This window comes from Gadus morhua, chromosome 9 (genome assembly GCF_902167405.1).
Source record: "Gadus morhua chromosome 9, gadMor3.0, whole genome shotgun sequence".
NCBI lineage: Eukaryota > Metazoa > Chordata > Actinopteri > Gadiformes > Gadidae > Gadus > Gadus morhua.
Window position 1 is genome coordinate 19,545,126 of NC_044056.1, and position 14,802 is coordinate 19,559,927.

The following is a 14,802-nucleotide window of genomic DNA, read 5'->3' on the forward strand; positions in this document are numbered from 1 at the left end:
GATAATATATTAGAGTGGATTTATTTAAAAATAATGTTTGATGTGTTGTTAAAAACGTTTTGGTTAGCAATTGTGTACAAACTAAAATCAATGCAATTGGCATCAGAATGTCTTCATGCAGTGTTAGACAGTTCATATTATTATTTACAACTATGTACAACATGCTGTTTAGTCAAATGTACATTCAGTATTTTTGTATTCTTTTATTTGCAGTTTTCACCGTCTGTTCATGAGGAATTGTGACAGTAAATGGTCAACCTTACTACGACTCTGTCTTCATTGGCTACGGTTTAACTCTGTGTTAAGTCAGGGTTACAACACACTGCACGAGAACACTACAATGTCCAATCTTCATAGAACTTGGCAAAAATGATCTTCCGACCAAGCTGAACAAATGTATCAAACCGCTTTCTCAAATTCAAAACCGTTTGGCCGTGACAGCCAATCAAACTTGACGACGCTCATTAATGGGTAGACACTGCACTCGTGTGGCGACAAGCGGTACTTAATGTATACTACAACAATGACTATATTTACCATTACGCCGATTTACAATATAAACTTCAATTCCCGATGGATTAGATGCTTCACGAACCACCTCCAGAACGGGTGCTTGTTTACATTGTGTCTCTTTTAGGAATATTGTTCCGAATACCCCTATGTATTTGTGACATTTGTTCTGTCAGGCAGACTGTATTGCGCCCTTACCTCTAGGTGGGGTCCTTTTCCCATTTCCTCATCCCACCGGCTGTCGGTATTGCCGATTTCCGAGACGGTCGTCATGTAGCCCCCTGGCCGATTACGTCCGCCCGGCAAAATTAGCTTACCGAGTCCCATTATGCTTGACACCCACATTGCTGCTCGCAGCTATATTTATTATTATTATTATTCCAGCACTAAAAGTGCTACTACAGCCCAAACCGTAAATGGTGCACACACGCCAATTACATGACTAGATCCAGGTACGTGAAGACTATGCAGACGACAAAATCCAGACATGCCGGCCACTAGGTGGCGCTATACCAAGGAATACGCGTTTGGGGCTATAACTCCCACACCGAACCTCCCACAGTCAAAAACTTGTACGCACATATTCACTGGAGTCTGCTGCATCTTTTGGCATAGGCCACGCCCATTTGCGTCCATAATTTTTTTTCGCAAAATCGCGAAAACCGCAAAACTGTTTTTTCCCTACTCCTCCCACATTTCTCGACCAATCAACACCAAACTTTGCACACGACATCATCAGACGGAAACGAAAAGAAAAACTCAAACACTTTTTGATCTGACCTTCGATTACGAAACGGTAGCATTTTGAATATTTGTTTATTAGCTACGTTTTACGTCGAAACGCAAAAATTCAAAAAATACCAAAATTAGACATCGGATCAAGTCCAAATTTTAGACACATGTCGGTGCTACCCTTAATGCCGTTCAATAAAGATTTCGGAATATTTCGCCATTAGGGGGCGCAATAAACGAGGAAATTGTATATCTTCTAATTGGCCAAAGGAATGTTCTTCAAACTCAAGGGAAACCATCAAGGGGCAAACCTGAATCTATATAGAAAATATGGCCAAGAATTATTAATGTGGGCGGGAGTTTTTGGCAAAGGAAAATTGTCTTGGGAAAATTTCGCCAACAGGGCGGCGCCAAAAAACGACGACATTGTCTATCTCCTATTTGGCCAATGGAATGTTCTGAAAACGCGTTTTAGGCTATAACTCCCACACCGAAGCTCCCACAGTAAAAACCTTTATATCCACATGTTGTTCACGGTAGCGTTTTGAATACTTGCTTCGCGTTGTGCCGGCGAAATGCACATTTCTTGTCGCGTTGTGCCGGCGAAATGCACACTTCTTGGACCCCTGCATAACTGCTTGCAGTTCTAGTTAGGGGTCCAAGCCAACAGGTTGGATCCCTATTGTTTTTGTAAGGATTTTTCTTCCTATTATTATTATTCCCAGCTAGAAGTGGTACCACAGCCCAAACCGTAAATGGTGCCGACACGCCAATAGCATGACTAGATCCAGGTCGGTGAGGTGACGGCAGACGACAAAATCCAGACATGCCGGCCACTAGGTGGCGCTATACCAAGGAATACGCGTTTGGGGCTATAACTCCCACACCGAACCTTCCACAGTCAAAAACTTGTACCCACATATTCACTGGAGTCTGCTGCATCTTTTGACATAGGCCACGCCCATTTGCGTCTATAATTTTTTTTCGCAAAATCGCGAAAACCGCAAAACTGTTTTTTCCCTACTCCTCCCACATTTCTTGACCAATCGACACCAAACTTTGCACACGACATCGTCAGACGAACACGAAAAGAAAAACTCAAACACTTTTTGATCCGACCTTCGACTACGAAACGGTAGCGTTTTGAATATTTGTTTATTAGCTACGTTTTACGACGATACGCAAAAATTCAGAAAATACCAAAATTAGACATCGGATCAAGTCCAAATTTTAGACACATGTCGGTGCTACCCTTAATGGCGTTCAGTAAAGAATTCGGAATATTTCGTCATTAGGGGGCGCAATAAACGAGGAAATTGTATATCTTCTAATTGGCCAGGGGAATGCTCTTCAAACTATAAGGGAACCATCAAGGGGCAAACCCGAGTCTATATAGAAAATATGGCCAAGAATTATTAATGTGGGCGGGAGTTTTTGGCAAAGGAAAATTGTCTTTGGAAAATTTAGCCACAAGGGGGCGCAAAAAAACGACGAAATAATATATCTCCCAACTGGCCAATGGAATATTCTGAAAACGCGTTTTAGGCTATAACTCCCACACCGAAGCTCCCACAGTCAAAACCTTTATATCCACATGTTGTTCACGGTAGCGTTTTGAATACTTGCTTCGCATTGTGCCGGCGAAACGCACATTTCTTGTCGCGTTGTGCCGGCGAAATGCACACTTCTTGGACCCCTGCATAACTGCTTGCAGTTCTAGTTATACTTCCCGCGCTAAAAGTGGGCCCACAGCCCAAACCGTAAATGGTGCCGACACGCCAATTGCATGACTAGATCCAGGTCCGGCACCGCTACTCAGATAACAAAATCCAGACACGCCGGCCACTAGGTGGCGCTATACCAAGGAAAGACGCGTTTGGGGCTATAACTCCCACACCGAACCTCCCACATTCAAAACCTTGTACACACATATTCACTGGAGTCTGCTGCATCTTTTGGCATAGGCCACGCCCATTTGCGTCTGGAATTTTTTTTCGCAAAATCGCGAAAACCGCAAAACTGTTTTTTCCCTACTCCTCCCACATTTCTTGACCAATCGACACCAAACTTTGCACACGACATCTTCAGACGCACACGCAAAGAATGCATAAAAACACTTTTTTGATGCGTCCTTTGATGACGAAACGGTAGCGTTTTGAATATTGGTATATTAGCTAAATTAGACGTGGAATATCAAAAATCCAAAGAAATCCAAAATTAGACATCGGATCGAGTCCAAATTTTACACACATGTTGGTGTTAACCTTATCGTCGTTCGATAAAAAATTCGGAAAAATTCGCCATTAGGGGGCGCAATAAACGAGGAAATTGTATATCGTCTACAAAATTTCGCCGCAAAAACGCTACACTGACTTCTCGCTACTCCTACCACAGTCAAATCCTTTGTATCCACAGGTTCAGGGTAGCGTTTTGAACACATGCTTCGCGTTGTGCCGGCGAAACACACATTTCTTGTCGCGTTGTGCCGGCGAAATGCACACTTCTTGGACCCCTGCATAACTGCTTGCAGTTCTAGTTTTTAATTGTATTCTTATGTCACTTATTTTTTGAACTTTTCGCTTTCAATGGATGCTGAAAATGTATAACTTTGTGTCATACATACCTAGAAGTATTAGTTTGGAATTCTATGAATGCATTTATCTATGTGCCTTATTGACTCTATGATGATAAGACATGATGATTGTATGACACGTTGGTTATATGTCTACTGTTGTATTGCTGACAGTGGCCTGTGTAAACTATGAGACCCACCAAAGTGAATGCCGTTCCATAAATAGGTGAACTTGATGTTGTTTTACCTCCATAAGAGTTTTCCATCTACTAATCGGTTGGTGGTGTTGATGATTTTTTTCTATTTTGACTTTTTTTTCGGTGTGGTACGTGGTGTTTATTGCTTAGAGAATGCTCATCTGAGATGAACAAGGAGGGAATTGTGAATTAAATAAGCATGTTAGCTGTCATATCCTAACATAGCCACAATCGAGCAGGACAAACGTATAAGCTGTAATAACTGCACATAGCCACAAGGGAAGCAGCTGTAATAACTGCTCATGGCCGCAAGATGGCAGCATCACCAGAAATATGAAGAAGCCAGAGGCGGGCTCTCAAGACCATAGCCAATCAGAGCACGTACTACATCATATAGGCCACGCCTACTTCATATCTATACAGAGCAGGACCCAGAAGGAGAAGCCCCTGACTGCAACCCGCAGACGGAGCCCACATTGAGGGGCGGGCACTCAGTCCATATTGAGGGGCGGGCAATCAGTCCTCTTTGGGGGAGAAGCCCCTGACTGCAACCCGCAGACGGAGCCCACATTGGGGGGCGGGCACTCGGTCCTCATTGAGGGGCGGGCACTCAGTCCTCATCGAGAAACCGATTTAAACTACAGTTGGTCCATTATCCGCACAGACATGTTCGTAAATGAAGAATACCTGAATTAACGTCTTCAAGACGTTATAGGCTCACAAGCATTTATCAGTCCAACTGCAAGATCACCCTGAATGCAAACCCTGTGCCTTGGTGTTTTCTTTTGTCTTCAACAGACAAGAATTTGACAGCGGATTTTCCATCCTCCGGGGTGATGTCGAGTGCTACAGCAGACCAGGTTGGTGTAAATCTGTCTCATCTGAACACAGTATATCTTAGCCAGCGCTTGGTCTGATTGTGCTATACCCTGGTTTTCAAAGTCAGTCTGAGTTTGATCCAAGGGTTATTGTCCTCCTAAACCTGTTCTGTGTCTGTGTCACACACTCAGATGTATTCTACGTATGCACTGGTTTTTAAAGTCTTTCCGAGTTTGATCCTAGGGACATTGTCCTCCTAAACCTGTTCTGTGTCTGTGTCACACACTCAGATGTATTCTACGTATGCATTGGTTTTTAAAGTCTTTCCGAGTTTGATCCAAGGGATATTGTCCTCCTAAACCTGTTGTGTGTCTGTGTCACACACTCAGATGTATCCTATGCACTGGTTTTCAAAGTCTTTCTGAGTTTGTTCCTAGGGACATTGTCCTCCTAAGCCTGTTCCATGTCTGTGTCACACTCAGATATATTCTAATTATATATATTTATATATACACAGTGCTGGTTGAAACTTTGAACCTCTTGAGCCTTTTAGAGTTCAGTTCAACCATTATTATTGTAACACCTGTATTTTTTATCTGAAATAACAGTTGTTTTCTTCCGGAAATCTATTGCGTAGTCATAAGAATAAAATGATACAAATTATTTGCCAATTTTTATATTTGCCAAGGTTAGTGAACCATGAGCTCCATTGCTGAAATCGATCAGGTAAACACAATCAGGTGGGACAAATTGAGTGATGAAATGGACCAATGTAATGAGAGATCTTTATTGAACAAATTGGGCAGCACTATATAAAACAAAGATATATTATAAACTTGGTGTAATATTTTAAGTAAAATAAGGGAATATCTCTATATAACTAGTAAAAATCACTAGTCACTTAGTCTTCTCTAATTCATTTATTTCTATATGAAGCCTGTTGATGGTATTCTGGGGCTTAAACCAGAATTCTCCTTTAAGTTAACCTTTACTCTGAGGAATCTAAAATTGTGGATTCGATTTCCAGCTGCCATCGATGTGCCCTTGAGCAAGGCATATAGCCCTAAGTTGCTCAAGGGTAGACTGGCCCTGAAATAATTACAATATTTTGAATAAAAGCGATAGCCAGATGTATAAATAATGTTCAGTCCCGAATGCAGACATTAATGTCCTTTGCAATATCTGTGTTTTAGGTTGCAGCCACGCTCTCTCATATAGACTCTCCTGAGCCAATTAAAATGCCTGAACCTGAACCCTCTTCATCCTCAACTGAACAAATAACAGGTCCGTCAGTCTTCATTGACTAATCCAACTTCATTCCCTAATCCCATCCGTCATGTTTTCAAAATTAGGCAAAATAAAATCCTAGGAGCTCTACTTAAAGTAAACTGGGGTAGTGGTGTAATTATTGAGACCGTGTAAATAGTGATCACTGCTATAATGGTCCCTATACTCATTTTTGCTACTACAGAGGAAAGCTTCAGATCCAGTGGTCAGACCTCCAGTATGACACAAGGCAACCCGCCATGTGAGGTTGGTGTGAATACAATTATGTCTATTTTTGTAAGAATCTTTATGGGATTACTATGGACTTTTTCCTGATTTAAAGGGATCTTGAGTTTTGGTTTGAAGTCTTGATCTGTATGCAATATAACTGACTGAAAACATTCAAAAACCCTTAAGTCACCTCTGTCTCATTGTGTGTGCTTTCACAGCATTTTTTAATTGTATCAGCTTTAAATGGAGGTATAGAAAGGGCAGGACTAAAATGGGGTCTGCGTAGGGATGGGCAATATGGTTTAAAATCAATATTTTTGGACATAATCCCGATGCACAATATACATTCACGGCCACTTTATTAGGTACAGCGGTTACATTTCTTGGTAACGCATATAATTTATCAGCCAATCACTTGGCAGCAACTCATTCACTATGATGTTTGTTAGTGATGTTTGTAGTGTGAAATGGAAGGTCTTGCAGTAGTCTGAAACAGTACATAATGAGAGCCTGTTTGTGTGTGTTATGAATTCATGTATTGCACATTTTGTTACTGTCTTAACAGGTGCATAGACTGTGTCATGAAGTAGTTCGCATTGACAGATGTTGTTTATACTGTTCACCCATGCCCTCATTCAGATGTCAAGGCCTGAGATGCAAAGGTGATTGTGTTTATATGCGACATCCACACATCCACATGCACACACACACAAACACACACACACACACACTTAAGACAGTGATAGCAGACAGGCCATTATTCACATAATGGTGTATGAATAAAGCTAAACCACCTAAAATAATTGTAATTTCTGATCTAGAATGCCGTCGTGTTTGGCACAAATCCTGTCTCCTTAAGGCCTCTGAAGACTGGGACATGTCTGAAGTAAGAGAACGATTGAGTATAAAACATATATTAGTAGTGGAATCATCAATGATTAAGTGCCAAATCATAATGCGGTGGTTTGGTTACTTTGGTTTGGCTCCTTTAACAAGAATTATTGAATGTAATGAATCTAAACTGAGTTTTACTTTTTTAACTTTTACTGAGGAAAAAAATAGGTTTTTAATGATATTCAAATTGTTTGACCACTTGTATTTTATTAGACCGATATCAGCTCTTGCCACCTTTTTTAGGCAGTCTTGTAATTATCCTGTTGTGTGCTTTATAGAGTGATGCGTCTTCTGGGGAGCACTACAATCCCAACAATTCCTCTGAGAGTTCTGATGCGGAATCAGAATCCGATGCTGAATCTAAGACTCCGCCGGATGTAGATGAAGACTCGGATGAACATGGTGGAAGTAATGGAAAACGGCAATTGAAAAGCCAAATCAATTATTGCTTCATTTGCAAGAAACCCCAAACAAAATTTGCTCGGCACTTAAAAGACATGCACACCAGAATGCAGATGTCGCCAAGGCGTTATCACTAGCTCCAAGTTCATGTGAGAGAAAGACAATTTTGGAAAAATTGCGGAATCTTGGTAATTTCTCACATAATACAGAAGTCAAAGCCACTGGATCCGGGGCTCTAAAATTTAAAAGAGAATCTAAAACAAGCAATGTCTCTGAGGCATATGATTTCTGCACCCACTGCAAAGGGATGTTTTCCCGTAGATAACTATGGAAACACATGAAGCGATGCCTGCTCAATTCGGCAATGAATGAGGAAACAAGTGCAGGAAGGAAAAAAAATACAAGTTTGTCTAAATATGGAGCATCTGAAAGTGCATATCAAGAGCTCTTGGCATTGATCGAAAAAATGCACAGAAATGAAGTGTATGACGCAATCATACATGACTTCTTTGTTCTTCGGTTTGGGAAAACAATGTACAACAAACATGGACTTGACTAGTCTAAACACGACTACATCCGCCAGAAACTAAGAGAATTAGGTAGATTGCTTGTTGCTTTGAGAAATACGTGAACTATAGACTCAGCAGTCAAACCATCCAATTTCATGACTTATTAAGGCTGTGAAGAAGGTCGCTGGCTTTGATGAAGTAACTGGAATCTACAAATCACCCAGTTTGGCCCTTAAAATTGGGCACTCCCTCCGGCGGGTTAGTGAACTGATTATGTGCCAGTTTCTTATGGATGAGGATGACGAGGGGGTCGAGTCAATCAGAAGGTTCCACAAATTGTACGACACCCAGTGGTCAGAATTTGTTTCCCACTCAGCCTTGACAAATTTGAGCGATGCTAATTACAATAAGACACAACCATCCCTCTAGCAGAGGATGTTCAGAGACTTCATCTCCATCTTCATCAGGAGGCAGATTTCGCTACAGAGAACCTGAACAGTACATCATCCACAGGTACTTCTGCAGCCCTGGCTAAAATAACACTATGCAAAGTCATTCTATTCAACAGGAGGATGTCTGGTGAAGTCTCAAAGATGACTTTAAAACATTTTCTGGATCGGGATAACTCAAAAATGAACGATGACATAACCACAGGACTGAACGAAATCGAGAAGAGACTTTGTCAGCAGCTCAATAGAGTCGAATTGAAGGGGAAAAGGGGACGCAAAGTCGCGGTCCTCCTCACACCCGACATGACTGCTTCATTAACTCTCCTTGTCAGCAAAAGCAAAGAGTGTGGAGTCGATGATGGCAATGGACACCTCTTTGTAATTCCCCACTGTCAAGGTTTCTTCAGAGGACAAGACTGCCTCTGTAAAAATGCTCGTGCTGCTTGTGGAGCTGTTAACCCGTGCAGTTTGACCTCAACTAATCTGCCCAAGCATATCGCCACAATTAGTCAAGTCATGAATCTAAAAGACAATGAACTGGACCAGCTTGCAAACTTCTTAGGCCATGACATACGGGTGCATCGGGAATACTACCGCTTGCCCCAGTCGACGATTCAGCTTGCAAAAATATCTAAGCTGCTGATTGCCATGCAGGGCGGGTGTGTGAAAGACATCCAAGGGAAGTCACTCCACCAGATAGGCGGTATGTAGTAGTCCTTATTTACTTTTGGTGGTGGGGGGTACGGGATTTCGGGCACAGATGTAAATTGGACAATGGTCAGACTGCTCCCACCAGATTTCACTTACCATGTTTAATTATATATTATTTAGTGTGAGACAGAATGTCCAAAGTCCTCATACTCAGTTTGTTGATGATGTCTCAAACTTCTGCTGAGACACTTGTAAATGTATGTCAAACCTTGACCTGTTGGTGGCATCAGAATTTGACCCTAAAGCGTGTGTATGTAAAACTACCACTAAAAATGCTTGTATATACCAAACTTACCAAGCTTCTTCAGTAGTACAAATATAATCCCTACACATAAAACAAGATATTAAAATGTTTGTAACTATACCAGGTGTTTATTTAACAAGATGGATACAACACTTGCCTTCTGGCATCAAATTTCTGCTGCTAGTGCTGTCTCTACCCAGAGTCACTTCCTTGATCAGTAAAATTCCACTACAGAAAGCAAGTGCTCTCATGTAAACACATGCAATGTATTGCTAAAATCAGCCAATTAGTAATGTATTTCCATGGACTATCCACAAACTTTTTCCATCAACTGAATTTGAGGTGTTTTGTAGAGGCTTTTACTGGCTTTCCCAAATAAAGGAAGTGACGCTGGACTGAGAAAACACTGGTCAGGTTATCAGTGTAGTTAATAGTATATTTATACAATTTCAATAAACATGAAACTGCTGTGGTCCCTTCACAGCTTTGCTGCTAGACCCCCAATAACCAATTGTAAATATATGTTACGATGTGCAAGATGATTTTCAGGTGATGTGGAAGATTTCGCCCCTACTCCCAATCATCCAGGTCCTCCTCCTGAAATTTGCATCCAAGGTATAGTCAGTGAATTCCCATCCCTGCCACTGCCCTCTGCTGTTTTGCTGCCAGGCCCCAAATAAAAACATCTTAATGTCTGTCCTTATAATCTAAACTATTTATAGGTGACATGGAAGAATTTGCCTCTGTTGCTGATGAATCTGGTCACCCTCCTAAAACCGGCCTTCAAGGTATTGTCATAGTGAATCTCCATGCTAACACCTGTCCTGTGCTGCTTTGCTGCTAGGCCTCTGGGTACCAGTTCTGAATGTTGGCATTGCAATCTAAAATATGATTTTCAGATGACATGGTTGATTTCGCTCCGGTGCCTGTTCAATCTGGTAATTCTGAAGAAACTGGAATCCAAGGTACTTAGTTTCCATGTCCACAGCAGTCATATTGTAGACCATGTGCTGTACACTTATTCTGATGAGGGGTAATTAAATTCTTGATCTGTTTCAATATAATGCAAACCCTCGCTCAGAGCTCACTGGTATCACGAAGGCGGTTATCAACCTCCTATGTTGAACTAGGGTTTCAGCTTCAGGCTCTGCACGTCCCTATGAAAAGGGGCGTTTGAAAGGGGGGGCGTTTGACCTGTCATTTGTCTCTGCTTCCAAACGAAATGGACTGATCCGCTAACTTTACACAAACGGACTGATTGCGAACAGCTGACAAAAAAAAGTGTGTCGCTGACTTAATTCAAGAGGAAGATTTTGTCAGTCTGAATTATCACAAAACAGCCGAAAAAAGAGCCGAAAACAAACGCTTAAGGAGAGTTGAATGCTGTCAGAAAATTAGGCTACTGAATTAATTAATTTATTTTACCGATCATTCCCGCATTGCGTAACATGATGCAATTTAACGGTAAACTCGGATTTAAAAACATTTAAACACCATTTAGCTTAATTGATTTATAGGCTACTTTGCTATATTTATAGAAACACGCCTAATAGTCCCACACATAAGAATTTAATTTAAGTCTGAAACTGTCCCCAAATGAATAGCCTATGTGGAAAATCACTTTAGTTTTGAGCCACATCAAAATGAAGACAATTTTGATTTAGGCTAAAAGTCTTTTATTTGTGTTTGGTTATGATCCTAAGAAATCATAGAATGTATTTTTGTATGACAACTATTTACAGCAGCCAATCTCTGATTTCCCCAACAATGGGTGTTTTGCCCCCTGGGTACTATGGAGATAACCTAAAGATGTTTTAACTCAATATTTGAACTTCAACAGACAGGACCTGGAGCTACCATTGTATACAAAGTTAAGATTTGTTGCTCTTTTCAATACAGGTAAACACATTCCATCCGAGGGGAGGCGCTGTGTGAAGAGACCGTGGTCGGAAACTGAAACAAAAGCTGTGATGAAGCACATGAAGCCATACATTCTGAACGGACTTCTGGTCACGAGCGCTCAATGTGCATTCTGCAAAGAACACCCTGCATTAGAAGGACGCACAATTCAAAATATTCGTGATTTTGTAAGAAATAATGGCCTAAAGAAAAAATAAGTAGTATTCACACATGGAATAGTTGATGTTTTGCAGTTGTTTCAAGAATCAAGCTAAATTCAGACAAGTTAAGTTACGTTTTTTGGTCGCTGGTGGTTCGCGGTTTTGAGTGACTTACGTTTGAGATGTGTTCAGTCTGATTTTATGAAGCTTTTCTTTGAGAATTGTCAACACTGCTTTAGTATCCTCACAATCCTGTTTGCAGTCTGTGTGTCAACTAGTGTCCTTGAAATAAAGGCCTAAAGAATAAAAAAAGATATTCACACGTGGAATAGTTGATGTTTTGTACAGTTTTTTTCAAGAATTTCAATGTCAATCAAGCTAAATTCTGACATCAAGTTAAGTTCTCCTTTTTTTCGGTCGCTGGTGGTTCGCGGTTTTGAGTGGTTTGCGTTTGAGATAATGTGTCCGATTTTATCAATCTTACCTTTGAGAGTTGTCAACACTGCTTTAGTGTCCTCACAATCCTGTCTGCAGTCTGTGTGTCGACTAGTGTCCTTGCAGGCCTGTTCTAAAACTTGGTCTGTGTGTCAACTAGTGTCCTTGCAGGCCTGTTCTAAAACTTGGTCTGTGTCGACTAGTGTCCTTGCAGGCCTGTTCTAAAACTTGGTCTGTGTGTCGACTAGTGTCCTTGCAGGCCTGTTCTAAAACTTGGTCTGTGTGTCGACTAGTGTCCTTGCAGGCCTGTTCTAAAACTTGGTCTGTGTGTCGACTAGTGTCCTTGCAGGCCTGTTCTAAAACTTGGTCTGTGTGTCGACTAGCGTCCTTGCAGGCCTTTTCTAAAACTTGGTCTGTGTGTCGACTAGTGTCCTTGAAGGCCTGTTCTAAAACCTATGTCCTCACAAGCCTGTATGGGGAATAAGTCCTTGTATACCACCAAAATGTCTGTGTAAATCTGTGTGTCACTATCTTTTGAAATATGAGGAAACGTTCCTTTTTAAAGTCAGATATATTTTTGTAAAACAAAAAGAAAAATTTTGATACATTTTTTATAGCTCTAGCACCTCTGGAAAGGGGTGTCCCCGTAGGCCTGTACTGAGCATCATTTGCAGACATTTTTCAAAAGTGTCCTTGTAATCCTCCGTACCTGTGTGTGTGTGTGTGTGTGTGTGCAGGCCCATCGCGAGAAGGCAAGCAAGCCAAGCAATTTCTTGGGGCCCCGAGCGCAAAGCTCAAAGCCGGACAATGATGTCGTAGTAAAACCCTCAGGTCTACTCCGCATGTATTAACTGTGGCTAAACATCAACTGCACTGAAGTCATCATAACTTCAGAAGTTCTCATTTTCAAATGATTATGAATACTATTATTGTTATTTGAAGCCGTGTCAGTCTTGACTGTGGGTGGTGTGGTCTGATAGTGTCTATAATACAGTAATATTTTTGTCGACATTATCAAACGGAATAACTTTTATTTTGAAGAGCACAGGGCAACGAAGCACACTAGAAAATAAGAGGACCCGCCCACCGGAAACCAGATATTGAGTGGTAAATTCCTTTTGTTAGGTAGGAAAGAAAAACGAATAAACAAACTGAAATCTTGATTTTCGTTTTTTTGACAAAACGAAAAAACTGCCTGTTTTCTGGTTTCTGCTTGTGTCAATTATTCCCAGAAAACAGAGTAATAAAACCTACCTTGCTCGAGTTAAGCGCCCGTGGTCGACTCGCTCGTTGAAACGGGGATCCGTGTGTGTGCCACGGAACATCAGTGTCATTTACTTGCATTGGAACGAATTCCGTGGCCACATCACGGAAATCAACGTGTTTCCGTGATGATCCCACAGATTTCGATTTAAGCGTCCGTGGTCATTTCATGGATTCCTGTGAGACCAGGTTGCATTAAATTAACAGGGCACAGACGGGATGATTGTCATATTATAATAAAGATATTCGCAATACATACATTATATTCACATTTAAGGGATTTAAGTTGCATTAGTAAGGTTGAAGGCTTAAAAAACATTTTCCACTGCTGCAGGACACGCTTTGACCCTGCCGCCCTTGGTTTCAAGCGCTGTTGAGAACTGGCTTGGGTCCCACACTGGATCGACTGATAGAGCTCGATCTCACTGATGAGTTGTTACTCATTCGTTCACCATTCGTTCATCATTCGTGAAGCTTTTTGAATCATTCGTTCACCATTCGTTTACCAGCAGTGATGGGCAGTAACGCGTTAGAAGTAAGGAGTTACTGTAATCCAATTACTTTTTTCAAATAACGAGTAAAGTAAGGGATTACAATTGCAAAAATAGTAATTCGATTACTTTTACTTTCCTGCAAGCAGCCTCCGTTACTGCGTTACTAAACCGTGATTTATTTTTGCCATAGACAGTAAAATAATTTGGGATTTTGCCGTGTTTGCTTTGTGAAACTGTCTCATGACAATGACGTAGCTTATAGCAGTCGACGTCTAGAAGTAAACAACAGACACGTGTGTGCAAGACTCTTTCTTGTGTTAGGCGCAGATGGCTAATTTGCATACGCGCACAGGATTTGCTGGCTCCGCAAGACAAATAATATAACATATTTAATACTCTCTATCCATCTATCTATCTATCTATCAACGCATGGGTCTAGTTTTAATGTGTATGTATTTTGTGTATGTCCAGTTAGACTTGTTGTCTCCCTTGTTATGTGTGGTCTTGTAGGCTATACTGTGTGAGCCGAATCACCGTCCTAAATGAATTCCCGACGTGTAGTTTGGTATTAATAAAGACTTGACTAGGCTATTTATCTATCTAGGCTATTAGTCAACAGTTATCCGCCTAAGGCGAAGTGAATAGTGGGGAATAGGCGACGAGACCGAAGGTTTATTTGTTGTTATCAGCTGACATTTTGCGATGAAAGAAATATAGAGTTTGAGATGTCAATCATGGGATATTGCCAAACATCCCGAGATAGCGAACCAATCAAATTGCGCCATCTTAGGAGGTTCACGTGTAGCATATACCTATAAATGATATCTATGTATTTATCTATGAAACACATCCTTCCACACACACACAGTTCAAACACATACTCTTATTTTACATTAGAACAGCCTAAATGTGGCATGCAACAGCATTTTCTGTTTTGGTTAACGCATTACTCCTCTCTGCACTGCAACTGTTAAAAGTTGTAAATGTTAATAGAGACTTTGGTTTTAATTATTT

At 41.0% G+C, this 14,802-nt stretch overlaps 1 protein-coding gene across 1 annotated transcript; it reads left to right on the forward strand.

Annotated features, from left to right (window-relative positions):
* The first annotated feature begins 7,505 nt into the window (after positions 1-7,505).
* Positions 7,506-11,927, forward strand: LOC115550966 (uncharacterized). Its single transcript, XM_030366376.1, has 5 exons — positions 7,506-9,284; positions 10,075-10,151; positions 10,259-10,324; positions 10,436-10,501; positions 11,436-11,927. Exons 1-5 carry the CDS (start codon positions 8,705-8,707, stop codon positions 11,469-11,471), a joined length of 825 nt encoding a protein of 274 aa, XP_030222236.1. The 5' UTR covers positions 7,506-8,704; the 3' UTR covers positions 11,472-11,927.
* Positions 11,928-14,802: the final 2,875 nt, after the last annotated feature.